At 53.3% G+C, this 26,842-nt stretch overlaps 8 protein-coding genes and 2 non-coding genes across 10 annotated transcripts; 5 read left to right on the plus strand and 5 right to left on the minus strand.

Annotated features, from left to right (window-relative positions):
• Positions 1-9,005: 9,005 nt before the first annotated feature.
• HRG_02578 (uncharacterized protein) lies at positions 9,006-9,164 on the minus strand (the record flags this gene model as incomplete). Its single annotated transcript, XM_044861049.1, has 1 exon — positions 9,006-9,164. One exon carries the CDS (start codon positions 9,162-9,164, stop codon positions 9,006-9,008), a length of 159 nt encoding a protein of 52 aa, XP_044724682.1.
• Positions 9,165-10,379: 1,215 nt separating this feature from the next.
• On the plus strand, positions 10,380-11,211 carry HRG_02579 (GDSL-like lipase/Acylhydrolase family domain-containing protein; the record flags this gene model as incomplete). Its single annotated transcript, XM_044861050.1, has 2 exons — positions 10,380-10,449; positions 10,529-11,211. The coding sequence occupies 2 exons, from the start codon at positions 10,380-10,382 to the stop codon at positions 11,209-11,211; spliced, it is 753 nt and encodes a 250-aa protein (XP_044724683.1).
• Positions 11,212-11,438: 227 nt separating this feature from the next.
• HRG_12057 lies at positions 11,439-11,510 on the plus strand. The gene has a single exon. It is a non-coding gene; the product is annotated as a tRNA-Glu (tRNA).
• Positions 11,511-13,503: 1,993 nt separating this feature from the next.
• HRG_02580 (zinc finger transcription factor ace1) lies at positions 13,504-15,828 on the plus strand (the record flags this gene model as incomplete). Its single annotated transcript, XM_044861051.1, has 3 exons — positions 13,504-14,220; positions 14,284-14,510; positions 14,562-15,828. The coding sequence occupies 3 exons, from the start codon at positions 13,504-13,506 to the stop codon at positions 15,826-15,828; spliced, it is 2,211 nt and encodes a 736-aa protein (XP_044724684.1).
• A 946-nt stretch (positions 15,829-16,774) lies between these two features.
• On the minus strand, positions 16,775-16,846 carry HRG_12058. Its single transcript has one exon. It is a non-coding gene; the product is annotated as a tRNA-Glu (tRNA).
• An 895-nt stretch (positions 16,847-17,741) lies between these two features.
• HRG_02581 (cryptococcal mannosyltransferase 1 domain-containing protein) lies at positions 17,742-19,095 on the minus strand (the record flags this gene model as incomplete). Its single annotated transcript, XM_044861052.1, has 3 exons — positions 17,742-18,160; positions 18,229-18,457; positions 18,511-19,095. 3 exons carry the CDS (start codon positions 19,093-19,095, stop codon positions 17,742-17,744), a joined length of 1,233 nt encoding a protein of 410 aa, XP_044724685.1.
• A 980-nt stretch (positions 19,096-20,075) lies between these two features.
• HRG_02582 (dolichyl-phosphate-mannose-protein mannosyltransferase domain-containing protein) lies at positions 20,076-22,523 on the minus strand (the record flags this gene model as incomplete). Its single annotated transcript, XM_044861053.1, has 6 exons — positions 20,076-20,123; positions 20,184-20,249; positions 20,343-20,509; positions 20,564-22,199; positions 22,263-22,333; positions 22,382-22,523. The coding sequence occupies 6 exons, from the start codon at positions 22,521-22,523 to the stop codon at positions 20,076-20,078; spliced, it is 2,130 nt and encodes a 709-aa protein (XP_044724686.1).
• Positions 22,524-23,702: 1,179 nt separating this feature from the next.
• HRG_02583 (endoribonuclease l-PSP domain-containing protein) lies at positions 23,703-24,262 on the plus strand (the record flags this gene model as incomplete). The annotated part of the gene is made up of 4 exons (XM_044861054.1): positions 23,703-23,745; positions 23,806-23,819; positions 23,879-24,082; positions 24,146-24,262. 4 exons carry the CDS (start codon positions 23,703-23,705, stop codon positions 24,260-24,262), a joined length of 378 nt encoding a protein of 125 aa, XP_044724687.1.
• Positions 24,263-24,435: 173 nt separating this feature from the next.
• On the minus strand, positions 24,436-25,629 carry HRG_02584 (actin-related protein 2/3 complex subunit 1; the record flags this gene model as incomplete). The annotated part of the gene is made up of 3 exons (XM_044861055.1): positions 24,436-24,476; positions 24,533-25,360; positions 25,407-25,629. 3 exons carry the CDS (start codon positions 25,627-25,629, stop codon positions 24,436-24,438), a joined length of 1,092 nt encoding a protein of 363 aa, XP_044724688.1.
• A 482-nt stretch (positions 25,630-26,111) lies between these two features.
• On the plus strand, positions 26,112-26,816 carry HRG_02585 (RNA recognition motif domain-containing protein; the record flags this gene model as incomplete). Its single annotated transcript, XM_044861056.1, has 3 exons — positions 26,112-26,194; positions 26,249-26,465; positions 26,526-26,816. The coding sequence occupies 3 exons, from the start codon at positions 26,112-26,114 to the stop codon at positions 26,814-26,816; spliced, it is 591 nt and encodes a 196-aa protein (XP_044724689.1).
• Between the last annotated feature and the right edge of the window lie 26 nt (positions 26,817-26,842).

The following is a 26,842-nucleotide window of genomic DNA, read 5'->3' on the forward strand; positions in this document are numbered from 1 at the left end:
CGGCTATAACTCCCGCTCTTACCTAGGCTCTAAGGGCATCGCGGCTAAGGTAAGCCGGTATTGCTTAGTAAGGAGGTTAACCGCTTAGTAGGTAAGTTTAATATTTAGCTTACCTAGCTATTTTTAGCTAAGATAAAGAAGCCGCTGCCTTAACTTTTAGCGGGCCGCCTCTTAGATATAGGAGCGTTCTTTATTCGCGATTATTTACTCTAACGTAGTATATAGGTAGAAGAGATCGCCGGTGCCTATAAGTAAATACGACTTTATATCTTTATATATAGTCTTAACTAGGCTATTAACCCTCTAGCTAAAGTTACGATAGCGGCTAATATAGTAATAAGCTTACTACTCTTACTATAGTATATATTCCTTAGAAATATATCTTACGATATAGCCTTAGTATTATCTATACTTATAATTAAGCGCCCGCTAAGCTAACTAAAAGCCTACCTTAGTTAGGGCGTAGATAACGGCCTTCTAAGTAGTAAATATCCCCTTACGGCTATAGTCTTTAGGTTATATAGGTTATACGCTTAAGATCTTATCTTTAGCTTCTTTTTATATAGCGACTCTACTAAGGAAGATATTAGTAGGATCGTTAGCGCCGTTAACGCTATTAGCTTCGTTATCGTTATTATTATTATTATCGTTAACGCCGCTAAGCTCCTTTTAACGTAATTTAATTTTCGTATTAATATTAACGTTAATATAGTAAATATAAAGTTATTATTATAATAAAGGGAAAACGTATAAGAGTATATTTTTAAGGGCTTTTTCCTTATCTATAATAACTATAGAAGGTATTAAGTACTAGTCCCTCGGTATAGGGCTAGTACGTTAACCTTACCGTCTACCTAGATCCGGTGCGGGTCTAATAGGTAATTAAATAGACTAGCTACCGTACGTAATTAAACGTATTATATAGACTAGCTACCGTACGTTATTACGCGCATTAAATATAGACTAGCTACCGGTCTTATAAGTTAAAGTAAGAGTAGTAATAACTATTTATATTCTTCTCCGCCCGCCTAAGATCTAGCGGGTTCTCTATCTTCTATATATACTATAGCGAGCGTAAGACCTTACTTAGGGTTTTAACCGAGTAATATCTTAACCTTATAATCATATGACGGTAGTATAGCGTATTAGCGGTATTTCCCGGTATTTTCCCTAGGTAGGCATAGGTATTTCTCTATAATTTCCCCGCTATATTCTCGTAGTAACTTCTTAAGGAAGTATCGGTATAATCCCTAAGAAGCTATTATTACTTAGGAAATCGTAGTGCCTACCCCGTATAATATATCCCTAGGGGAAATCTCCGTAAAACGTCTATATAATCCGCTCGGTTATCGTTTCTAGGATTTTAGGGTAATTTCCTAGAGTTTACCCGGTAGCTTCTAGGTTCCTTCTTCCGCGGGGAGCCTTAGGGAGTTAGGGGTAACTTCCCTAGGAAAGGCCGATATCGTTATTATCACGGAGTAGGCAGAGGCGTACGCGTAAGTGCCGTCCGTAGGATAATATTAATAAGCTATATAGAGCTCTCCTATACGCGGCTAGCCCGTATATATATATATAGGATCCGGCCCTCCGTACGTAACTATATAGCTTAGGCCGTAGCCTAAGCCTATAACCTATAATAGTTAAAGACTCTTAACTATTACGGAGTAGGCAGAGGCGTACGCGTAGGTACCGTCTATAGGATAATATTAATAAGCTATATAGAGCTCTCCTATACGTGGCTAGCGTATATATACGTGCGGGATCCGGCCCTCCGCGCGTAACTATACGGCTTAAGTAGCTAAGCTTATAACCTATAATAGTTAAAGACTCTTATATAATGCCCTCTCGAGCGCGGCGGCGTTACCATTAACGGCTTCCGTACTATAGGGCCCGTGCCTAGCTCTACCCTTTTCCGTTAATCGTGCTAGCCCTATCGGCCTTAGGTAGCCTCCTCTACCTAGGGGTATATAAGGCGGCATCCCCCCCTTCCTCCTTCCTTTCCTTCTCCTCCTTCTTTAACTATAGTAGTAGTAGTAATAGGTAAGTTCCGCTCTACCTAAGGCGTTAGTTCGTTCTTAGCTATACGGGCCGCCTTATTAACGTATACTTATAGTAATAGCCGTAGTAGTAATAATAGCCTTAATAATAATAACTTCTACTAGTAAGTTCTCCGCCCTATAAAGCGGGAGGCCGCAATCTATAATACTAACTTCCGCGATAGATATATCTGCCTCCCCCTCCCCTACTTCCTCCTTCTTAGAGCGTACGGAGTCGTTCGTCGACGCCGTGCTAGGCACGGCCGACGACGGCTCCGCCGCTGCCGCTGCTCCTGCCCGCGCCCCCGCGACCGCGCCTACCGCCGCCGCCTCTGCCTCTACTACGCTAGCCGCCCTTACGTCGCCCTTCTAGGTAACGACGCCGTCCCCGCCGCCGGCCGTAACGCCCGGCCCCTCTACCCCGGGGGGCTACTAAGAAGCGCCTTACCGCCGCCGCCGCCGCCTACCGTAATCTCTACGCCCTCGAGCGCTAGGGCCTTATCCCTAAGTAAGTTCCTCTTATCTAGCTCTTCTACTTCCGCTGCTAACTCTCCCGGCACTAAGGATACTGCCTCCGTCGCCCTATCGGTAGTCCCCTTAGCCGTGCCCGCCGCTGCCCCCGCCGCTGCTATTAGCCGGGCCCCCCCTGCCCCTAGAGCCCCTAGAGCCGCCGCTGCCGCCGACTAGCTCGCGGGCCTAGAGGGCCGCCTAAGCGCCCTAGAAAGCGCCGCCGCCGCTAATAAGGTAAAGGAGGATAACGAGGATAAGGATAAGGACGATAATAAGGATAAGGAGTAGGTTTAAGTAGTTTAAGGGCTTTGCCTTAAAATAAACGCTATTTTTATCTCTACTTATATAATTACGCTTACGTTATTATAACTACCTACTCCGCTTTACCTACTTTATAGTCTTAGCCTAAGCTACTATTAGTAGTCTACTAGTCCGTCGTTCTTATCTACTATTTTAAATAAGGCTTTAAACTTATCGAGGGCTATAGTTCCCGTAAACTTATATATAGGTTCCTACGTAGGGTCGAGATACCCGCGCTACTTAACGAGGACCTCTTAGCGTTTCCCCTTACTAACCTTTTTCTAGCGCGTAGCCTATATCTCTTTAACCTTAAACTTATCCTCTCCCTCTACCTCGATTATAGGCGGTTAGGCGTCCGCTACTTCTTATCTAGGTAGCGGGTTAGAGGAGGCTCTATAAAGGAGGTCTACGTTAATCTTATTATAGACCCCCGTTAAGAGACTATCGAGCTCTATAACCTATAGGCTAATAACCCTTTATACTATAAACTTTGCGTATAGCTAGTTAAGCTTCTTCTTTAGTCGTGCTAACCTATAGTTATAGAGGTCTAGCTATACCTTATCTCCTACCGCGAACCTATCTACTAGGGCCTTAGTCTTATTAGCGTGCCGCTCTTAATCTTACGCCGCGGTAGCTATCGCGGATTAATAATAATCTATAGTCTCTTATAGCTTTCGTATAAACGTAGAGGCACGGCCCTCTAGTAATAAATTACTATACTACTCCGCTACTATATCTATAGTAAAGGGAACTAATAAAGGTAGTTTAAAGCTATACGTTATAAAGAAAGGGGCTATCTTAATAGAGGTATATAGTTTACTATTTAACGTAAGTTAAGCTATAGGGAGCTACTAGTCTTAGTCTACTTAGTTATAGGCTACGATAGCCTATAAGTAAGCTTATACTTCCTAGTTAACCCTCTTAGGCCCTTTATTAGTCTATAAGTAATATACTATACTAAGTAGCTATATAATTTAAAGTAGCTAGTATAAGTACTATTAAAAGCAGCTAGTTTAATTCGATCCCCTATCGCTTATAATAGAGGCTAGCTAGCTATATAAGCGGGCTTAGTATTATAGGAAGCGCTCTATATAGGACTCTATATCTATAGATAGTATTAGCTTTAATACTATAGACTTACTAAGTTAGTCCTTAATTACCTATATATAGCGGTTACCGCCCTCTATAAGTAAGAGGTCCGTTATAAAGTCTATCTATATATACGTATAGAACCGGTCGGGCACCGGAAGCTACTTAAGTAGCCCCTTAAGCTACGCCCTCTAGATCTTTATATAGCCGTAGATATTATAGTTATAGAGAAAGCGACGAACGTAGTACTATAGGAGGGGCTAGTAAAAGTCCCTTATAAGGCCTACTACTATACCCTATCTACTTAGGTAACCTACGACGCTAAAGTTATAGATAAGTTAGACTAGCCTCCCTCGGAGCTCGTTCCGTTTATCTAGCTCCGGCGGTCCCTCCTTCTCCTTAGCTTCTATAGTATACGGTGCGCCCGGTACCTATAGTCTCCCCCGCTAGTATAAATACCCTTATAGGTCGATATAGTAGTCGGCTACCTATACCTTTAGCTTTAGCTTTAGATCTAAGCGTCGAGCGCCGGACTTAACGGTATAGCGCACGCCCTTATAAGTGCGGTCTAGAGCCGCTATCCTATCCTATAAGCGTAGGCCGGTCTATCCCTCCTCGCCGGACTAAGGTAAGGGCGCGGGGGGAAGCTTATTCGCTAGCACCGCGTCTCCCTCTACTAGGGAAGCTCCTATATAAGTCCGTAGTACTTCCTATAAGATAAGCTATAGATCCTAGGCCTTAATATCCGCTCCCGTCGGCCGGTCTTAATCCCTTTAGGAAAGCGCGTCTAAGACCGCGGAGTCCAGCTTAAGGCGGTACTTAATCGAGAAGTTAAAGTATAAGAGATACTCCGCTTAGCGGGCTTACCGCTCTAAGAGGTACTAGTAAGTTATAAAGTACTTAAGGTTCCTATAGTCTATAAGAACCTTAAAGCTCTTATAGCTTTAGAGCTCCGCTTACTATTACTTAAGGTAGCTAATAATCGCTAGTATCTCCTTATTATAAATAGCGTAATTCTACTCTACTAAGGTTAGCTTATAGGAGTAGAACGCTACTAGTTACTTCCGCCCGTTTACCTCTTAAGAGAGCGTTCCTCTAAGTGCCTAGCCGCTATAGTTTGCTTTAACTAATATAGACCGGTCGAAGTCCTATTAAAGTAGTACTAGGGCTTAAGAGAATAGGTCCTTAAGCGTATAGAACGCTCCTTCCTATATAAGCCCCTAGCGAAAGGCGGTCCGCTTCCCGGTAATCTTATTTAAGGGTATTATAATATAGGAGAAGCCCTTAATAAATATCCTATAATAGTTCGCGAACCTAAGGAAGCTCCGTATACTTATCTACGTAGTTAGGGCAGCCTAGTCCTAAATCGCCTAGATCTTTATAAGGTCTACTTATATACCTACGCCTATATAGATAATAAAGCCTAGGTACTTAACCCTCTTAACCCTAAATTTATACTTATCTAGGTTAAGGTAGAGCCTATAAAGTTAGAGGCGCTCTAGGACCCTTTATACTTTCTATATATAGTCCTTGTAGGAGCCGCTTATATAGATAAGGATATTATCTATATATATAGAGGCGAACTTATTAAGGAAGTCCTAAAGTACGTTATTAATATAACGCTAGAAGGTAGCGGGCGCTCTTAAGAGGCTAAAAGGCGTTATAAGCTACTTAAATAAGCTATAGTATATATAGAACGCCGTCTTCTACTCGTTACCCTCTAAGATCCGCACCTTATAGAACGCTTATTTTATATCTAGCTTTATAAACTACTTTGCCTTTAAAAGGTTACGGAGCGTATTTAAGATTAAGGGTAAGGGGTAGCGGTCTAGCCTTATAATTATATTTAAAGCCCTATAGTCGTAATAGAACTATATCCCGCCCTTTAGTTTACGCACGAATAGGACCGGCGCTCTTACTTCGGAGCTACTTACTTAAATAAAACCCTTATCTAAGAGGTCCCTTAGCGTCTTCTTTAGTACTAATAGCTCTATATATAATATACTATATAGCGGTCTAAACGGTATAGGTAGTTCTTACCCCTTCTTATTAGTATAGAGTACGATCCTATAGTCTACCCTTAGCTTATATAGGTTAAGCTTATCTACTTCCTAGGCCTTAAATAGTAGTAAGAGGTCGTAAAAGCGCTCCGGTATCTATTACTATAGCTTAGAGGGCGACTTTAGCTTCTTTATCTAGAGGGCCTTATCGATATCCGCTAGGCTAACTATATAGACCGCTACGTTAGCCGCTACCTAGCCTTGCCCCCGCTCTACCTATCGTATAGTTCTTATAAAGATAAAGGCAAGGACTTCTTATACTAAGTATAAAGCTCGTACGCTTAGTCCTACGCCTATAGAACTATCGTTATAGCGGACCTACTATTATATAGGCCTAAACTATAGCTTCCTTTAGTATGGAACCGAGTATAACTCTATATATAATAACTAGGGTTTCCCGAGGATTAAGGGAAACTTTAGTTAAGGGATTATATAAGCTACGATAAGCTTATAGTAACTATTAACCTTTATAGCTAGCTACGTAATACCCTTAATTACCGCACCCTCTATCGCGCTTAAGGCGCCCTTTACTTACCTTAGGGCGATCTTTTCTACCGGCACTTATATCTCTCGCGTAAGCGCCTCGTTAACTATAGCGTAGTACTAGTAGCCCTCGTCTATAAAGGCGGTAATAAGTAAGGAGTTATTAATTATAACCTATATTAAAGTAGGCTCTTCTTTTATATGGGCGGATAATTCTTCTTTCTCCTTTACTAGTACTAGTAATTAAGGCTCCGGAGCCCGTCTTTACTCTAGAGCTACTCTTTTTCTTCTAGGCCTAGGGGGGCGGAGTCCTCCTTATTATCTAAGGCGAGGAGCGGTTCTATCTTCGCTACTTAAACCGCTACGGGCCGCTTAGCTAAAAAGAAGGGGCATTTTAATATAAAGTATATAGATACTCTATAACGTAGGCAGCGGCTATTAGCCTTCCTCTTCCCGATTTCCTCGCTTATTACCTACTTCGCCCGCTACTTAGAGTATAGGGCGGTATAGGGGGTAGTCGACGGCGTCTTTTTACCGCGTCTAGCCCGGTCCGTGCGGGTAGCCGATATTAGGGTATCCCCGTCTATATCGATAGCCGGTTATTTATCTTATAGAGGGGCGGTAATCCTATCGCCGCTATATAGCGTGCGCTTATAGAGCTTCTAGAAACGCGGCGTCTACTTATAGCCCTAAGCTACCTTTATTAACCGGCTTACGTACTCGCTATAGTTAGTAGGCATAATTATAGGGATAAGTAGCTCCTATAGGGCTAGCGTAATCGAATTCTATAGCTATATAAGCTTCGCGCTATCTTCTTATACTATAGTCCCCGCTACCTATAAGAGCGTCTCTTCGAAATCGGGAAGGAATTCGCTAAAGGTTTATCTATCTCTCTACTTAAGGGTCCGTAGCCTATCTTACGCCTTCTCCCGCTCCTATATATTGCCGAACGTATATATAAGGTATTAAAAGAAGTCTTATAGGTCGCGTCTACCCCTAGGGCCGCCCTTATCCTAGAATCTGGAGATCCGCCGTATCTAGGGCTCCGGTAGTATATAGAAGAGTAAATACCACGCTATATCGCGATAGCTATTTAGGCCCTATTTCTTATCGGTTATAAACTTCGTCTATAGCCGGCTAAGGAAGAAGTAAAAGGACTCCGGCTTACCGTCCTAAGTCGGCTAAGGGAGCGGCTTCCTCGTCGGTAGTATCGCCGCCGTAACCGGCGTTGCGAAGGCCGTAGGGGTTAAAGCCGGTCTCGTAGACGGCTCCCTTAGTATAGCGAGAACCTTGTCCTTCTCGCTAGCTGTCGCGCTTTTAATCGCTTCTAGGATAGCTGCGATACTTCCTATCCGTCCGGGGAGGGGCGGAGTACTTCCTCGAGGGGGAGGCGCCCTCTCTAGAGAGATATCTATTAGATCTATTAATTAATAGCTTATACTATCACGGAGTAAGCAGAGGCGTGCGTAGGTGCCGTCTATGGGATAATATTAATAAGCTATATAGAGCTCTCCTATGCGTATATATACGTACGGGATCCGGCCCTCCGTACGTAACTATACGGCTTAGGCTATAGCCTAAGCCTATAACCTATAATAGTTAAAGACTCTTATAGTTATAGGTACCTAGATTATCGACTATAGGGTGTCCCGTAATAGAAGGCGCCGGGACCCTAACTTTAAGGCGAAGCTCGTTAAAGCGTTTATAAAGCTACTAGAACCCTTCCTCCTTCTCTATATTAATAAGGCTAAAAGCGAAATTAGCTATAGACCGTTAATTAGTAACTTTAGTAGCCTAGAAGAGATATATCTTAAACTAGTTCGTTTTATATATATTATTAAGTCCTAAGACTTCTAGAAAGCGCTTCTATATCTACTCGCACTAAGGGTATATCTAAAAGATAGCTTCGACCTTCTACTTATCGTTATCGTCGCTAAATTTAACTATATACTTAAGGCCGCGTTGGGTAATCGATAAAGGCCTAGGTTATAGTCTTACTACTAGGGCAGGCATAGATCTTCTAGCGGTCGTTATATATATCTCGCTAGCGGAAGAAGCTCTCTTTAGTAGAGTCCCTAATAATCGAGGCTATCTCGCGAGCTAGAAGGGCACGATACTTAGAAAGGCTCCTCTCGAGCTCTTACTATACTTAGGTTCGCGATAAACGTTATAAGCTAAATAGTCGATTATTGTTAACGTAAAAAGTCTACTTCTAGTAGGATCTCTTTATTACGGATGCAATAATCTTAATAGGGCAGTTAAGCTTCTATAAGGAAGCTATACGAAGGCCGCTGCTTAACGAAGCTCGTTAGAGGCTACGATTATAAATAAATATAATATATATAGGTAAGACCTACCCGTTAATCTCACGCTTGCGTAAGCTAGAGCTCTTAACGATAGCGGCGCTATGACTGCGATAGAAGCTCTAGAGGAAGTCATAGAGCTCGTTAAAGGAGTCAAAGGTTAGCGAGGGCGGCAGAGGTGGAATTGGCAGCCCGACGAGCTCTTCGGCAGGCTGTTCGGCAGGCTATTCGGTAGGCTGTTCGGCAGGCTGTTCGGCAGGCTGTTCGGCAGGCTGTTCGGCAGGCTGTTCGGCAGGCTGTTCGGCAGGCTGTTCGGCAGGCTGTTCGGCAGGCTGTTCGGCAGGCTCTTCGGCAGGCTCGTTGAGGATAAATCGTAGGTCCATCGCGAATAGCTTCACTTTGCGATGTAGGTGGGAAGGGCAGATTTCTCCCTTAGCGGGGCTTTACGCTACGCTTAGCGCGGCTCCCTCCTTTGCCACGTTGGTGCAGCTAAATTGGGTGGCGGGGGCTGGGCGGGCGGGGTACGCGCAGAAAAAGTGGATCGTCCGTGCAAATAGAGACTTTTGTCTGTGCAAATAGTAATACTCTTTATTTTAGAGTTCCCGCATCGCCCCTACAAAAAGACTACAGTGGGGTGGACGAGAGGTTGGAGGTCCCTTATCGCTATCTTTCAGTGGAGCAGCCGCCGCCGCCGCCTGGGGCCACAGCGCTCATGGCGCTGACGCTAACATCCATCCACCAACCTCGGGCCAGGCGCATGATGCTGCCGCGATGGCCTCGGCGCCAGAGGCAGACGAGATGCCAATGGGCAAAAGACGAGAGAAGCACGGCTCATGAGAAGCTCGTCGGCCCTCTCTGCGGTTCAAGGCCTGGTCAGCTACAGATGTCTTGTGCACCATGTGCTCCCTCCTGCGTCATCGCCTCGCTGGAGACGTCGCCGGCATCGGTCAAGCAACACGTCGTTTCCCACCGAGCAGACTACGGCATGAGTCAGGGCTAACAAGCTTCATCATGTCGAATCCTACAGGCCCAGCCTTGCTATCTTGATCGTGAAAGCGCAAGTAGACGGTTGATACACGGTCTGCCAGTGGCCGTCAGCCTGAGACGCTTGATTCCTTTTGCCTCTCGTACCCTTGTTTCTGCTCGATTCGTCAGCAAGAGCCCAGGGTCTAGAGAGGAATAAGCACCAAGTCGGACAATACGAGCTGCTCGCATGTCGCGATGCCTCTCTTCCTTTGGGGGAAAAGGCGCCGCGCCAATCTCGACACCTGGGACTGCTTCTATTTTCTCCGTCGTCCATGTGCAGCCGTTGTCGATGCGACATTCCATGTGCCTTGACGGCAAACACGGTAAAGCATCCTCACATCATCATGATCCCGCTGACAAGATCATCAACGCCAGTAGCTCCTCGTCTGACAGTGGGTCAACGAGCCGTGCCCCAAGACGGACTACCTCGCTGCGCCGTCGTTCTGCGAGACCCAGGATATAAAGCCCCCGCTCCCCAGACACGGGGTCCCCGGGCGGAGTGGTCCATCAAGCATTGCGGACGTCTGTACTCAACCTTGTCTTGCAAACGGCAGGACGAGATAGCATCATCGATGGCTCCCTTCTTTCAGTCTCTTGGTCGCTTGGCCATACTGGGCCTCGTCCTCTTCTCGCAGGGCGGTGGTGAGTGACGACAGCCCCAAGTATCACGTCGAAGCTCGTGGTCCAACTAACCTAACCGCTTCTTCCTCATCCCACTCAGGCTCGCATGACATCCGGGACGAGTCTCGCGCCGAGGCAGCCAAGGTGCCGTTGCGCCTCATGCCCCTGGGCGCGTCCATCACGTACGGCGTCAAGTCTTCGGACGGCAACGGCTATCGCAATGACCTGCGGCAGATGTTGGTTCGCGACGGCTACCAGGTTGACATGGTCGGGTCCCGCAAGGCCGGGTCCATGAGCGACAACGACAACGAGGGGTGGCCGGGGCTCAGGATCGAGCAGGTCCAGGCCAAGGGCGACGTGTCGGTGCCGAGACTCAAACCAAACCTCGTGGCTGTCAACGCCGGCACCAACGACTGCGCCCAGAACTTTGACATTGCGGGCGCCGGCGGGCGTATGGACCGCCTGCTCGAGTCTGTGTGGGCCAAGTCTCCCCGCTCCACCATCATCTTGTCCACCCTGCTCGTCAACGGCAACCCGGTCATTGAAGCCCGCGTTCTGCGTGTCAATGAGCAGCTGCGGAGCCTGGCCAGGCGCAAGGCGGCCGCGAGGAAGAGGATCGTGCTGGTGGAAATGCACGGCGCTGACGGCCCTCAGAAGGGTGACTTGGTGGACGGCACGCACCCCAACGACGCGGGTTACAACAAGATGGCCAAGATCTGGCACAGGGGCATCCAAGAGGCGGCCTCGAAGGGATTTCTGCAGAGGCCCGCGCCCAAGTTGTGAGGCGACGCAGTCAGCAGTTACCGAGAAGCGTGGGTAGTGTTTGGTATCGTATCGCCCGACGCCCTGTTTTGCCGTGGGGCCGACGTCGGAAAGAGAGGGATATGCACAGCAATTGGAAAGTGATTGGGCCTTGTGCTTTTCGTCGTTGCTCGCATGTTGGCCTTGTGAACGACGAGCACTCGCTCTCACTACTGAGTCCAAATTAGCGGACTAACTAACATGAATCATCCGGTATGGTGTAGTGGCTAACATCGCTCGCTCTCACCGAGCAGCCCTGGGTTCGATTCCCAGTACCGGAGTATGAGTAGTATATTTGACTTTTTCCAAGATCTTTTTGCCTCGGGCTTATGTTTCCCTCGTACTTGCACATATCTTCGTGCTCTCGTGAGACGCCAAATAACTAAGCGCAAGTGGCGTTTGCGTAGCTTTCGGTTTGTCTGGGGGTGGCAGTAGAATTGAATTTGACGACTTTTAAGCATGCAAGCAACCGCGAGCTTGGTGCAGATAGTGGAGTGGCTTCGTCACCGCGTTTGCTCGGGATTGACTTCAATCTTGTCTAGTCGATATAGTCGGCATTTTAACGTCCTTGCCGAGAGGAAACGGCTGGCGAATGGGGAGTAGTGTCGCGATGAATGAAGCCGACCACTAATTAATGCCGCAGTGCGTCTTCCTGCGCAAAGCCAAGTGCTGTCACGCGGCTTGTGACGGCGAATCCACGCATGGCTTGGCGGAAATCGAGTGCCATGAGACACTGGATATCCAATCCACCGTACGGTTCCTGCCCGGAAATGTCCATTCTAGGCAAGGTGGCCAGTGCTGTGCTCCCGGTGTCGCCATGACGTGCAACGACAAGACGACGGCCACCGTAATTAAGTGCGTGTACCGGTACTGTAAGCGACTCTGACTTGTGGTAAGCCTGTCGCAATGCCTTGCGCGGCGGCAGCAGCCATGGTGGTGGTGGAGACGCAGCGTTGGTTGGCTAGCGTCGGTGTTGTCCCGAACCCCCGGCTTGGTCCCGGAGTCTGGAGAGTTCGACAAAGGAAGAGGGTGTGCGGGGGGCACATCGTGGGCTTTTGATTGCGTTGGTGGCCCTGTAGGGCTCTGACAATGCAACGCTCAGGGCGCCTACTGCTTCTTTCGTTGCTATTCATCTGGATAACGGGGCTCTCGAGGCTCTTTTTAGATCCGCCCGCGTTCTCTTGAGCAATAAATTTGACCGCTCCGTCCAATTCTGCTCTCTCATCTACTGTACAAGCTAGGTCGGTACTTGGTAAAAAGTATGCATACTGAGGAGTCATGTCGTCGTCTGGAGATTTGACTGGGTGGCTTGTCGATCGCGGATGCTTCGTCAATGAGCCTTGCGCGGAGCCTTTCCAAAAGTCCTGTGCTACGACATGCAGCGTCTTGTTGGCTCTGGTCCAGGTGCATGCATTGCCTCGTTCGCGCTGCAGGCCGTCCGTCATCTGGCCTCTCCTCCCTCCCCCTCCTTGCCTTTTTCCACTTTGCTTCATTTGCCCGCCCGTCCTGCCGAGTCTGCATGTCTTGAGCCCTGCCGAGAACGGGGAGCTAAGTTGTAAGGCTGGCCATGCCCTGTCCGTATGTGTCCTGTGGCCAGGTGGTCTCTACCACGAACGAATTACCAGACAGCAGCGCAGATCCACTCGGTGGAGGGGGGGGGGGAGACCGGGTGTCGAGCAAGGGGGGGCGGACGGCGTGTCACGGTGAACAGCGGAGTGACTTGTATTGCTAACGGCATTGATCCCGACACGTGGCACGTCACAGACGCATCACCGCACAAATCTTGAGGCTCTGTTGGCAGGCCTGGTAGTGCTGCGGGTGTCTCTGCCACCGTTGCAACTTTCTCCTCCGCACTGCGCGGCCCCTCAGCTCGTCGGAGAACGCTAAGCCTGATTGGTAACGGCTCTAGGCAGCAGCCTGCGTGGTCGCCAACCAAAGCCGCCCTGCCCTTCATTCACGTAAGCAGCAGTCCGTGCGACTACATCACCAAACGACTCGCCTTTGTCTCACTAACTACTCCGCTGCCTCCCTCCTCCTCTCAATTCCTTCCCACACCTCCCGCCCTCCCACCACGCACTCACCCCAGCCATCTCACATCGTCTCGTCCCGACTTCTTCTTCCATCACTCACCTCCTGCGGGCTCACGCCGACGACGTCGCCTCCTCTTCTGCCCTCTTGGCCCTCGCTGGTGCTCACCACTGCGGCACCCGTCTGTGGCGGGTCCAGCAACCGCCTCCCTTCTTACTTGGCTCACCATTTCCATCGTCTTCCATCATGGCAAGCTCTAACCCTCGTCGGCGGCCCTCGGTCACCACTCCCGGCGACAATGGACAACCCCCCAAACCCAACAAGTCTCTCCGCAAAGGTGCCACCTTCCACTCGCCTCCCTCCCCTGCCCTTTCGTCTCTCGACAAGGCCTCTTCGCCTCCCCAGATGTCCCGCTCTTGGTCCGGTCTTGAAGAGACCGTCGGCGCCAACCGTCGTCGGGCCGCCCTGACCCTCGACAACTTCCACAAGGCCATGTCCAAGGTTCATGACGACGAGTCTACCCCGTCCAAGCTTAAAAGACAGGCCTCGCTCCGCGACAACGGCCATCCTGTCCCTCCCGGTCTCTTTACCCGGGCCCTGGCCAAATCGGATACTGAACAGCCGTCATTGCTTTCTCGCTCTGCCCCTCGATCTGGGCGTCGAGGCTCCGACAGCGGGCTCGGCTCGTCCCTGGCCTCCACCGCAGACAAGTGCACGGCGGCAACAATCATGACACGCGTGTCCGCTCCCGCCCTCACGGGCTCATCCAAAGCCAAGCAGACACTGCCTGGCCTGACGCAGAGGGCCCTGGACCGCATCCACGAACACATCCTCCGTCCTCTGATGCGGGAACCGGACTTGAAAGAGTTTCAGCAAATCCTCAAAGAGGTTCCCCGCCGCATCAGCTCGAAGGAGATCATATGCCTTCGGGATATCGAAAAGACGCTCATACTAACGGCTCCAGTAAGTCAACATGTGACCTCCAGCCAAGATTGGGGAGATGCTCATCATGTATTTTTGCAAAAGGGGTGTGCCCAGACCGTGTCTTCCTACCTCGACTTCTGCTCTTTGGTGGTGGACTGCATTCAAGCAACAGTCGAATTTCTTTCCGATCGCGAGCAAATCAGGCCCAACGACCGGCCTTACACCAACGGCTACTTTATCGACTTGAAGGACCAGATCCTCGAGTACGGTCACCAGCTTCGTGCCGCCAGAAGCGGCAAGGGCATCGCCGACAACATGGATGTTGATCCGTATGTACCGCGCCAGGCCACTGCCCAGAATCTCACTGACCTGTTGCAAAGGGGCGACAAAGTCGAGCTCTTGGGTGGTATCGCCGAGAATGGACGCCCCGCCCAACTCGTCCGCGTCAAGCCGGACGGCACCGCCATCTCGTTGGCGACCGGCAAGCCAGTCGCAATGGACAAGCGCCCCGTCCAGTTCAAGCGCTCCCTGAGTGAGCAGCGTGAGGACGAAGAAGAGATTATGCGATCAATGGCTCGTCGGAAGAAGAATGCGAGCCCTGAGGAGCTGGCGCCCAAGCGATGCCGTGAGCTGGGCTGCAACAAGGAGTTCAAGCGTCCGTGCGACCTGACCAAGCACGAGAAGACGCACTCTCGGCCATGGAAATGCCCCTTTGCGACCTGCAAGTATCACGAGTTTGGCTGGCCTACGGAGAAGGAGATGGACCGGCACGTCAATGACAAGCACTCGGACTCGCCCGCCATGTACGAGTGCTTTTACACGCCCTGCCCGTACAAGTCCAAGCGCGAGTCCAATTGCAAGCAGCACATGGAGAAGGCCCACGGCTGGCACTACAACCGTAGCAAGACCAACGGCAAGAGGCCGTCGTCGACACCGGCCAGTCAGTTTCAGCAAACTCCGCCTCTCGGCAGCGAGTCTACCCCTTCGACCACGCCTGCGTTCAGCGCTCCCACACCTCCTCAGGAGCAAGAGGCGCTTCTTCACGGCGTCTCCATCTTGCCTCCTGGAATGGAATGCCTTGACACGCACGGGTACCAGATGGGTGCCTCGGGTGTCGTGGGCCTCGGGCTTGAGGGCCTTTCAACCGATGCCAATGGGCTATACCCGGCGTACCAGGACGGACCTGGGTTCATCTCGGAGGAGGACATTTACGCAGCATCGGTCCAGCTTCCGAGTCAGGCGCCGACCATGAATCAGTCATTCGACAAGATGATGCCCGGTGGTTTGCCAATGTACTCGGGCTTCCAGCTCTGTCAGCCGCAGCTCGATGGCCCAGCTCAGCCGCAATTCCAGCAGCCACAATTTGCGGCTCCGATGGCTGGACCCACGTTGAAGCAGGGAGACGCCATGTTTTATTCGCCGCCCGACTCGATTCCTGACGAGGGCTTTGATGAGCCTCATCTTGGGGTGGACAATGGCGATTTCGCGCTGTTTCCGGCTCACGTCGATGTGGGCAACCATTACCAGCTCCCACTGTTCGATGAGCCGCCGAGCGCCAACCTGGGATTCTCGCAGACATCGCAGCCCGACATTTTCCAACAGATGGAATGGACGAATCTCGACTACGCGAATATGCAGCAGGTATAGGAGGATTACGATGGTGGAGACTACGCGGCTAAAATCTCGAAGGAACCAGCGTTTTTGGTGAGAAAGCAGGTGACGAAGGATGACGGCAAGGTTGATTGTGCTTGTGTTGTGCCTATATTCTTAAGCAACCAGCGTCTCTGATGAGAAAGCAGGTGACGAAGAATGACGGCAAGGTTGGTTGTGCTTGTGTTGTGTTAGTGTTGTGTTTGTGTTCTCAGCCAAGTGAAGCGGGCTAGGGAGATTGCGCCGGATGTCTGGGGGGATTTGGCGATGGCTTGCCCGCCTCGACTCGTGACGGGGTCGGTGGAATATTTGGGCACGGACACGAGATTACGAGCCAAGGAAATGAGGCCAATGATGATTGAAGAGAAGGGAGGGGGTTGGTTGGTGAGCTCGCGCCTTGTTTTTTGCGTTAGAATATGACATTCTCGCTCAGAGCAGTCGGCAATAGAAGACTCTGCCAGTTGCGTGTTTGTCGCGTGAGTGTGCCAACGATTATGATGCCCCAGCCGAGCGGTTGTGTAAGTAATTGCGTCGGCCCAGTCATTACGCCGTCGGTGGCGAGGAGATGCCGCTACCCTACATAGCCATGCGAGTAGATGTGACTCGGCTGCGAAGCCGGTATGCCTTGACATGTTGCTTGACAGTCGCATGTTTGTCTCTGCGACAACCGGATGTTTGATCGTCATCTTGCGTTCCCTGGCGGAGTGCGTTTACGTACGAGTCGGGAGGTTGTACATGATGTCTTGATCCATCCACTAGAGTAGGTAGGAGCTGGCGAGAGACACCCAAGGACAGCGACGAATGAGTACCAGACAGCCGCAAGCTCACAGGCCCAGAAGAGCGATGCGAGGAAGTCATCCCCACAAGCAAGAACACCAAAAAAAGACCAGACAGCCAAAAAAAACAAACAATTTCCCATCTCGCGATGACCCCTGGACAACTCCTCCGGTACTGGGAATCGAACCCAGGGCTGCTCGGTGAGAGCGAGCGATGTTAGCCACTACACCATACCGGACAGACGAGACGCGCTGGAGGTGGGAGCGATGGAGGGAGGCGGGACTGAATCGAGTCATGTAGACTCCAGGGTTGAGTCTGCGCGGTTGGCGGACGGGCAAATGCGAGGCAGTCCGGGACCTCGAGTTGTCGGCAACAGGGGGGGGGGGTGCGGGCTGTGCGAGATCAGGCCTGCAGTAATTACGTAGTCTGTTTGTCCAGGGCCGCAAGACACGGGGCCTGGCGAGCGACGGAGGTCCTGACTCACTCTCCGACGCGGCTCTCGTCTGCCGCCGCTGCCGTCACACACACGCGCACAGCTTCCTCTCGCCACGCATCTTGCCGTCAGAAGAGACCCCAGTCAGAGGATGGTGGTGGTGGTGGTGGTGCTGCATCGTCGCCTTGCATGAGACATGGCCTACGTCCTGTGCCACGCATCGCCACGCATCGCATCGCATCGCATCGCATCGCATCGCATCGCATCGCATCGCATCGCATCGCATCGCAGCGTAGCGGCCAGCCCAATCCCTCGTCCCCCTCACGACCGGACGGACCCCTGAGGCGCACGCGTCAGCCGGCCAATCGACGGCCCTGGAATCGGACAGCCTGGCCTCGGTCGTTGGGCAGCACGGCGCTCACACGGGCGCTGCCTACCGCCGATGCGTGGCCATGCGGCTCTGCGGTCCCGCGATTCTGCTTCCCCCCAGCTCATCCCGACATCCCCCGTCTTGAGGCTCAAGCGACGGCGGGTGAGAGTACCTCTGCCCGAGGAGACCGTGAGTCAGTCTGCCCTTTCGTTCCGCAGTGCAGTGTAAGCCGGGTCCGAGACTCTTGCTCTTCCGCGTGCCATTCTCCCTCCATCGTGCATTGTCTTGTAAATGGCATACATGGCACACATGGCACAGCTATACATGGTCTTACACGTGCGCCCAGCCATTGTCGGCCAGGACCTGCATCTCGTTGACCAGGCAAAACACGCCCGGCTCATAGTTCACAGCCCTCTCCCGCTCCCAGCGCTCAACCCGCCGCCGCACCACAATCCTCTCGAGCGTCAACCGCGCCGTCCAGCGCCTGACCCTGTTTGCCCACAGCCCCGCGAAGACGTCCCACGCAGACACCCACGCGCCGCCGCCGCGGTGCGTAGCCTTGTACGCCGGCAGATTGTAGCCCACGCGCACCCGCGGGTTGAGGTAGACGCCCAGGGTCCGCGACAGCGGGTTGTCGGCGTGGATCAGGCAGCACTCGGAGCCCTCGACGTGGTGCAGCGCCAGCGAGTCGGGCACGCCGCGGAAGCGTAGCCGCGTCGACGACACAAACGGTTCGGCCGGCATGACGACTAAAGGGCGACCGACAGCTCGAGTTAGCTTCTTGCTCTTGCTTGGGCAACTTGGAGGGCGCGCGAACCTATGCCGTTCCAGCAGCTCATCACCGGCACCGCGTCCATGTGGTTTACCAGCGCGTTCCTCGACTGCCTCTCGCCAAAGTAGGGCCACGTCTGCATCACATGGCCCCGGCCCGCCGTGTCTCGCAGCGCAAACGTGTCATAGTAGAGCGGCGGCTTGGAGAAATCGAGAGAGCAGGCCGCGGCGTACTCGCCCTTGTTGGTGTCCATGAGCGTCAAGACGTCACCGGTCTAATTCAGCCATCAGCGACAACGGTCCTGGTCTTGCCTTGGCCCAGACGCACCGTGAATATAACGTCGTTGAGGAAGAGCACCTTGTCAAAGGTGACGCCTTTCTCGTGGAGATCCACCAGGTCCTTGATGGTCCTGTTCCGCAGCCGCGCCAGATAGGGTATGCGGCGCAGCTCTTTCTTGTTCCTGGGCGTGTCGATCCACCCCTCGCCCTTTTCCTCCCTGTTGATCTCGTCGTGGTGCGTCAGGTTGGACATTTCGACACGATGCGGCACGCCCTGGCGGCGCAGGGCGAGCTCCAGGTGGCCGAGCACCTCCTTGCTGTCGTCCCAGCTGCCGCTCTCAAAGATGCTGACGAAAACGTTGGCCGGCCCAAGCACCTCGGTCAGGCGTATCACGGCGTCGTTCCAGTGGTGCCGCAGCACGTCGCCGTTGTTGAAGTGCATGCTCGCAATGTAGACGCGTTCGTGCGGCCGCGACGGGCCCCGCGTGTCCCGGCCGCCCTCGCCGCGGGACAGGTTGCCGTGGACTCGCAGCACGTCGAGGACGTTGACGAGGCAGAAGAGGACGAGGACGAGGCGCAGGGTGCGCCAGCGGAGGCACCGGCGGAGGTAGAGCTTGTTGGCAGACGAGATCATGGTGGGCTGCGGTGGGCTCGCAAAGTCGAAGGGCGAATGCTTCTCAGGGGACGGCATGCGGCGTCTCCAAACATGCAACAGCCATGCACGCCGCACAGGATCATTGCGCAGGGCAGGCAGCTTCTCGGCGACGCGATGATGGACAGCAGGGTAGGTAAGGAGGGACGACGATACGCTTGATTTGGAGTCGGGCTTGCAGGGACAGAGAGACACGTGCTCGTGTTCAGCTACGGGGGATTCCCCCTTCCCCTCCCCCCAATTTCACAGCCCCTCAACAGCGGCAGGTGCGCTGAAGTGATAAGGAAGGCTCTGTTGCCCGCACCATGTGTGTATTTCTGCAAGGCATTTTTACGTTGGGTTAGGTTAGGTTAGGTTAGGTTGGGTACTAAAAGGGAGTCTTGAGAGGTACAAGGCGTCGGGATGCCGCCGACCGAGGTAGGTAATAATTAAGGCGACTTTCATCTCGTGTTGGGAATGAATGTGATAATATACCGTATACGTGACTTGAATCTTGAACCTCGACTGGGGGCGTTCCTCGGGGCATTTTCACACTAAGCTTGACTGGCTTAGAAGCGCAATCGAAGTCAAAATAAAGGGCCCGCGTAAAAATGGGGCATTTAGAAGTCTAGCCGGCTTTTTCTGTACCTTGCACGTTGCCCCAAGGTAGTGAGTGGCAGACTCTCCTACAATGTGTATATAAGCTCCCAACTCACTCCCCGACGACAGTGCAATGCCAATGACCTTGACTATCCCCTCGTGCAGCATGGCATGGCTTCCTTTATTCTCTCCCGCCTCCCAAGGCGACTCCCAAGGCGACTGACTCCCAAGGCGCACCCTTTTTGCAAGCTCAAGATATCCGCCCTCAACCCTCGCAACTGCTTCCGCCTCCAAGACATCAAGCCCTCGTCGGCAAATCCTATTGTACATGCAAGACCTGTCTCCCCCAACTTGCCCAACTAAAGGTAGGCTGGCTGTGCGACTCATTTGGCGAAATGCAAGTCGAACCCGAGCCACTTGCGTCGCGCCACCTGTTCGACCGAGAGTCCGGGATAGCCGTAAGTGAGCGGCAGGAAATAGTACCAGCTCGCCGTGGCCGCCGCCAGGATCACCACGCATGCAATCCAGGCGCCCTTCATGCTCTGCCCTGCGAACCTCTCGCGCGCAGTAATGTGCCGCTTGGGCCTGTGCGCTGCCTTCTTCCCACCCTTGCCTGCTTGAGAGTGGCCTCCCTCATCCGCCGGCTCCACGTTGAAGATGAACTCGATGAGCGCACCCGTCACCAAGCACGACGCAAGGTGCGCGGGGAGGTAGTGGTGCAGGAAGAGCTGTCGACCCATCAGGAAGAATGGAAAGTAGTGCGTGGCCCACGCCAGCCAGAAGAAGCCCGTCGAGTTGTACAGTCGCGAGCGGGTGCCTGCCATGCCGTCAGTCAGCTATTCTGCCAAAGTTTGCCCACGCGGCCACTTACGATGATCTAACGCATCGATCCCCCGTCGAAGAGAGACCTGGTCGGCACCAATGATGCCCGCAAACACGGCAAGGAGACTGCTCGCGAGCCACCAGCCCAGCGGGTTGCCCACAAAGTAAATCTGCTGGCGCGTGTCGTTCTGGGTCCAGAAACTCACGCCGCGGAGCAGAAACGGCCACTGGTAGGGCTGGCTGGAATAGGGGTGACTGCTAGTCAACTTGTTGTTGTGGTAAAACATGGCCCTCTGCAGCTCGAGCCACTTGGCGAGGAACGGGAGCGACTTGACCTGGCGTTCTGGCTTCTCGCGGCGCGCGTCGTCGGCGCCGAGCGTCGGGATCTCCTCGACGATCCACACGTTGGAGCTGGGCGCAATGTTCTTGTTGCCGTTGATTTCCTGCTGCCGATGGCCCCATTCGGGCAGGGGCTTGGTGTGAGTCCACATGGCCACCTTGCTGGGGTTATGGATGAGCTTGAAGTGGCCAGCAACCGACTTGAAGTCTTGATTGTCCTTGCCGTGCTCGATGCGGATCTCGAAGAGTGTGTCGTTCGCCCTGCTTCCGTATGCGTCCTCGAGCGACACGCACGTGAACTCCTGATTCGTGGGATAGGAGGGAGACGCCACGTCGTGAGAGAGGAGAATCTTGTCAGTGACCAGATGCCTGAGCCGCACCAGGTCGTGGTTCTTGACGTTCCTGCCAGTCTGCTTGTCATCATTGAGCGGGAGAACCTGCCAGTAGTTGTTGGTGTCATTGTGCGGGTACCCGGTGACCTGCTGGCCTTGGCTGGAAACACGGCCGTCGTCGTATCGCAGCGGGTAGCGCTCATCGTGGCTGTGCAAGTACGTCTTGGTTTCCTTGTGCCTGATGGTGATGGCGTCGTAATAGTGAATGTCAATCGCGTTGGCCAGCATGGCATTGTCGCTCAGTGTTTCCTGGAACTCGGGAGTCATGAAGTCGTCGCCGGGCCCGGAGCGCGACAGGACGGTGAAGTGAACCTGGAACCAGAACAAATAGAAAAGGAACGGCAAGACAATGAGGCCAAGCGCGCGAGCGGCAAAGTGCTTGCCAAACTCGGGAAGGCTGATGGCGCCGCCCGGTCGCTTGATGTCCAGCAGGTCCCACAAATCGATGGCGACGGCGGAGCCAATGGTGACAAAGGCGAAGAGGCCCACGTACTTTGTCGAAATGTCGCACGAGAGGGCGAAGCCCGTGAGGATGAGCCACTTCCACCACTTTCTGCCAAACGGTTCATGACGCATCTTGTAGAACTTGATGTAGAAGAGCAGGCTGCAGGCCATGGCGAGCACCAGCGTGGCGTCAAGGAGGATGAGGCGGGTCTGGCCAATGTGAGCATTGTCCAGCAGAACCAGCCCGGCGGCCACGATGCAGGCAGGGACGCTGTAGCCAGACTCCCACATGATGAGGTACGTGACAGACACGGTCAAAGCGCCGAGGATAGCGGGCAGCGAACGGAATGCCACGTATGGGACATTGTTGGCAATGTAGGAGTCGCCAATGTTTTCGAAGTGAAAATGGCCGTCGAATCCAACGAGCCAGCCCATGAAGCCAAACAAGAGCTTGGCAAACGGCGGGTGAACGTCGAAGAAGTAGGTACGCTCGAGGTAGTAGGAGGCAAACTGCACGCGAATCTCGTTAGCAATCGGCGGTGACCACGACAAGGACTCGGCCATGAAACGCACCTTTCCGAAGTGAACCTCATCGAAGACGACCTCGTCGGGATGGCTAATGCCCCAGAACCGGGTGACGAAGGCTAGCAGGGTGATGAGAGTCAGAAACACCATGTGCTCGCGCTCGCCACCGACGGCCGTCTTGGACGTGATGGCCTTGGAGAGCTTGTCGAGTTCCTCCTCGGGGGCGAAACCGGGCGAGTCGGGGCGCGTCTTTTTGGACCCGACATTGCGCTGCCGCAGGCTGCCCGGAGGCGGTGAACTAGCTGCCATGGTTCTAGAATTGGGAATTGAAGCGTCAGTGACTGCAGGCCAAGCTCGTCGCGCTCTGGTCGAGACGAGAGGAAATACAACGCGCCGGGGGGCTCTCACCACAAGCAGGCAGAGTCAAGGGCGGACTGACGGTCCGTGAAAAACCGGGCCAAAGGAAGGGGCTAAGTGGAATGAAGGGAAGGGAACTGAAGGAGGGCCGGCTCGCGTCACCAAACGTGAGGGCGGAGCAGAGGAACAGGAAAAAGGGGGGAAGCCTCCTTTTTCAAAGACGAATGAAGCTGCTGGCTCGTGTGCATCAAAGGTACGACGTAGGCCAAGCTTATCTTATCTACAAAGGTGGACGTGTCTGCTTGCCAGCTGCCAGGCAGGGGGGGGCACTTTTGCTTGTACATACCGTACATTGTGCTTGGTCGACCAACCGAGGCTCCCAAAGCCTGTTACTGGGTGCGCTGATAACTGCCATGGTCGAGGTACTGTATCCGTACAGTGCCTCGGAAAGGGACACTTGGTGTGTACTCCGTATAAGTAGGTAGGCAAGTACTGTTACAGGTAGCATGCAGATGCGGGTCCATCATCAACAAAGGAAATCGCCGGTTGAACCCACCTCCGGACTGCTCTCATCCCTGAGATTGCCGATGCAGGCACATTCATTGTGCCACGTTTACGATTGCAACTATAGGCTCTGAATGTGTTCGTCTCAAGGAGGTACAGTAATAGTAGCTACCTAGGTAGGTAGACATGCAAGTGGCTTTCAGGGCAGAGAGAGCAAGTGCTGAGCCTGAAACGGCCTGAGAGGAAAGAAAAGGGACGCCATCTCCTCAAGGTACCTCGACAATTTCCTGGACCGCCAAAACCCGACCCCGCGGCGGGGTGCTGTTGGCAAGCTCGGGCCGTAAATCGGAACCCCCCGTGTACAGCACTTCTCTCTGCCTCGCATCGCGAAATAACCTCACTCCGTCCGGCAAACCGCTCAATCAAGCCCTCAACTCCGCAAGCCAACTGAATTTGCCTGTCCCCGACACCAGACCCCAACGCTCTTCGTCAGCCGCAGGTATGTCGCTGGCTCGTCTTACCCCGCGATGCTCGTCCGCCGCAGCCACCTTGTCGCTCCGTCGTCTCCTGATTGCTCAGGGTTCCAGATTCAAGCCCGTTCCAGCTTCTCTCCGAACCAAGTCCACAATGGCAGACCAGACCATCATCTTCACTAAAAACGCCCCGGCCCGTGGGTCTCCCTCCCCCTGACGCACAATCTCGGCACTCAAGACTGACGCATGCCACCTAGCTGTCGGCCCCTACGTGAGTATCTATCCCACAATGGACAAAGAGGAGCGCACCCTGACCTGTCAACCGGCCAGTCCCAAGCCGTCAAGACTCCCACGGCCATCTACTGCTCCGGCCAGATCCCCCTCACCGCCGAGGGTACCATGGTTGAGGGCTCCATCTCCGACAAGACCAAGCAGTGCTGCCAGAACCTCGAGGCTGTCTTGAAGGAAGCCGGCTCATCCATCCCCAAAGTCGTCAAGTGCAACATCTTCTTGTCTGACATGGCTCACTTCGCGGTAAGCGCCCACCCCTTTTCCTCCTGCCAGCTCTCAGTACGTGCTGCTGACCCGCCCCCGCAGGAGATGAACTTTGTATACGAGCAGTGGTTTACCCACAAGCCCGCTCGAAGCTGCGTTGCCGTCAAAACCCTCCCCAAGAACGTCGATGTCGAGATTGAGGCAATTGCCCTGCCTTAGAGTTGTGGGCTAGCGCCGCTGGAGTACAAAGACTTTGGAAGAATACAACCAAGATATTCCTTCTACTGCTTTATTGCTTTCTGAGGGATCATGATTCAAGTAAAGGGACTCCAATATCCCAGCACCGTTTTCTATTCTCAAAGTATTGCCTTGGGATCTAGCATCCACGTCTATCAAGCGTTCCAGATGACAACTCTTCCATCAACGCCACTTGCTGTACGAGTTTTCAGCTAATTATCCTTGCACGGAACACGGGGAGGGGGCACGTACAGCTGAACTTTACGACATTGCCGCCCGAGACTGCAAAAGGTCGGATCGTCGTGATGGTGTTTTGATGAATCGTCTTCAACTGGGTGTCATCCTTGATCTTGCCTTTGAGGTCCATCTGCTTAAACATGTTGAGGGCCGACTCCTCGCGCTGATGGCCTGGGCCTGAACCCGCCTTGGACTCGACGGCACTGGCAAGCTGCCAGCCAGACTCGCCGCCCTTGAACCGCAAGGCCTCGCAGTCATAGCCGGCAGCAATGATTTCGCCTTCGCTCTTCCAGATCAAGCTCTTGAAGGGGAGGAGCTGGGTTGAGATGGTGAGGACGGCTTTGGGCGGCTGTTCCGGGCCGCTGGGGTACACCACAGTAATGCTGCTGTCGTGCGCGGCAAAGGCCAGACTGTCTCCACTGGGAGAAAAGGCAACCGAGTGAACCCACCCGGCAGAGTTGTTGAGGAACTCTCCGCAGACGGTGTTGAAGGGCAGCCTCTCGCCCCAAACGCCGGGGTCTGGCTTGGTGTCGACGTTCTTGATGAAGCTAGAGAAGACGCGGGCGTGGGCATCGGTCGAGCCTGCAGCGAGGAGGACAGAGTTGGGGTGCCAGGCGACACTGGTGATGGTGCTGCGGATGGGCTTCTTCAGATGCTTGGACACCCACCAGTCATTCTCCGCTTCAAAGTAGCAGATGGCAATGACGCGGTCGCCAGATCCGACGGCGAACTTTGTTTCCGAGGGGGACCATCGGACAAATGTGGCGGCGCGGCTGATGCGGAGAAGGACCAAGGTCGGCTTATACCCCGTGGGAGACGGCTCCCAGACGAGCGCATTGCGGTCTACCGGATATCAGCCTCGTCTCGTCCCAGCTGCCAGGTGACAAACCTTGGGAGCAAGACACGATGCGACCGGAGCTCGGGGCAATGTCGACGCTGGTGACCGTCTTGTCGTGACCCTTCAACACATCCTGGAGCTTGAAGGCATTCCCAGCCTTGGCATACAGCTCGACGGTTGTGTCTCGGGCGACGGCAAGGGTGTTGCGGTCGGCCGAGAAGGAGTGGTCGGCGATGGGGCTGTGGAAGAGATGGTGAACCTCGGGAGCAGCCATGTCGAAGCTGGAACGGGAACGCGGCAGGAGTAGCTCTCTACCACCGCTTGAGAAGACCGGGCGAGTTGGGTCGGATTCGTTTGGAGCGAGGGTTGAATTGCGGGAGCTGGAGACGAGGCCGCGCAATGAAAGGCGGCGGCGGGGTTACTTCGTACAGTCAGCCACACAGTGTATCCGTACCTGGGTAGGTACCTAGGTACCTAATGTACATACAAGAATGATTCACGCGCCGGTACGTACCTCCGCGCAGAAGCTCGGACCACCGCCCCCAATGTTTCTCTGTTCGTGAGGCGAGGCTAACTAAAATGCGACTGGAAATTTCCCCCAGTCTCGCGCTTTTGCATGTCGACGCGAGCAAAAGCCACCTTGGTTGCGCGACAGCCTTCGATTTTGCACGGACAGCCACGGCCGGATCCATTGCAGGCCGGAAGGTGACCCGACGCGCATTTCTTGGGTCTCTACCCTCGGAGCCAAGCTCGACAATGGCGACGAGAGCACCGCCCCGAGGCCTGGCGCCGAATGCTTCCCTGCCGGCCAAGGTCCAGCCGATTCCCCCCAACCAAACGTGAGTTGCTCCAGTACTCCTCAGCTTTCGCGCCCCGTAGCTGATCCTGCAAAGCCTCTACGTGACAAACTTGCCGTCGGCCAAGATCCAGAAAGCCGACCTCCGGACGGGCCTCTACATGCTCTTTTCCACCTATGGCCACGTCCTCGACGTCGTGGCCCTCAAGACCATGTCCATGCGTGGACAGGCTCACATCGTCTACCGCGATGTGCAGACCTCGACTCAGGCCATGAGGCACCTGGATGGACAGGTGTTCCTGGGCCGCCCTCTCGTGAGAGGCCCATTCGCCCCGAGCCTGGTTCGAGCATAGGAGAAGCGCTAACCGGCAAAGAAAATCCAATACGCCAAGTCCAAGTCACACTTCGTCGCCAAGCTGGACGGAACCTTCAAGATCCCCATCGCCTCGGGCGCCGCCAACGTCGAGCAGACCGAGCTGCAGAAGAGCATCTTCGACGCCCCGCCCGCTGGGACAACTTCGGCAAAGCCTGCCGATTCCGCCGATCAGGTCATGAAGGATGCTGGAGAAGCGGAGAGCCGCGGTCAGAAGCGGACGCGCGACGAAGAGGACGACGAGAGCGAAGAGGATGTGGCAATGGAAGAGGATAGTGATGGTGATGAATGAGATGGAGACCTGCTCTGTCGAGGCGG

This window comes from Hirsutella rhossiliensis (assembly GCF_020360975.1).
Source record: "Hirsutella rhossiliensis strain HR02 chromosome Unknown scaffold00002, whole genome shotgun sequence".
NCBI lineage: Eukaryota > Fungi > Ascomycota > Sordariomycetes > Hypocreales > Ophiocordycipitaceae > Hirsutella > Hirsutella rhossiliensis.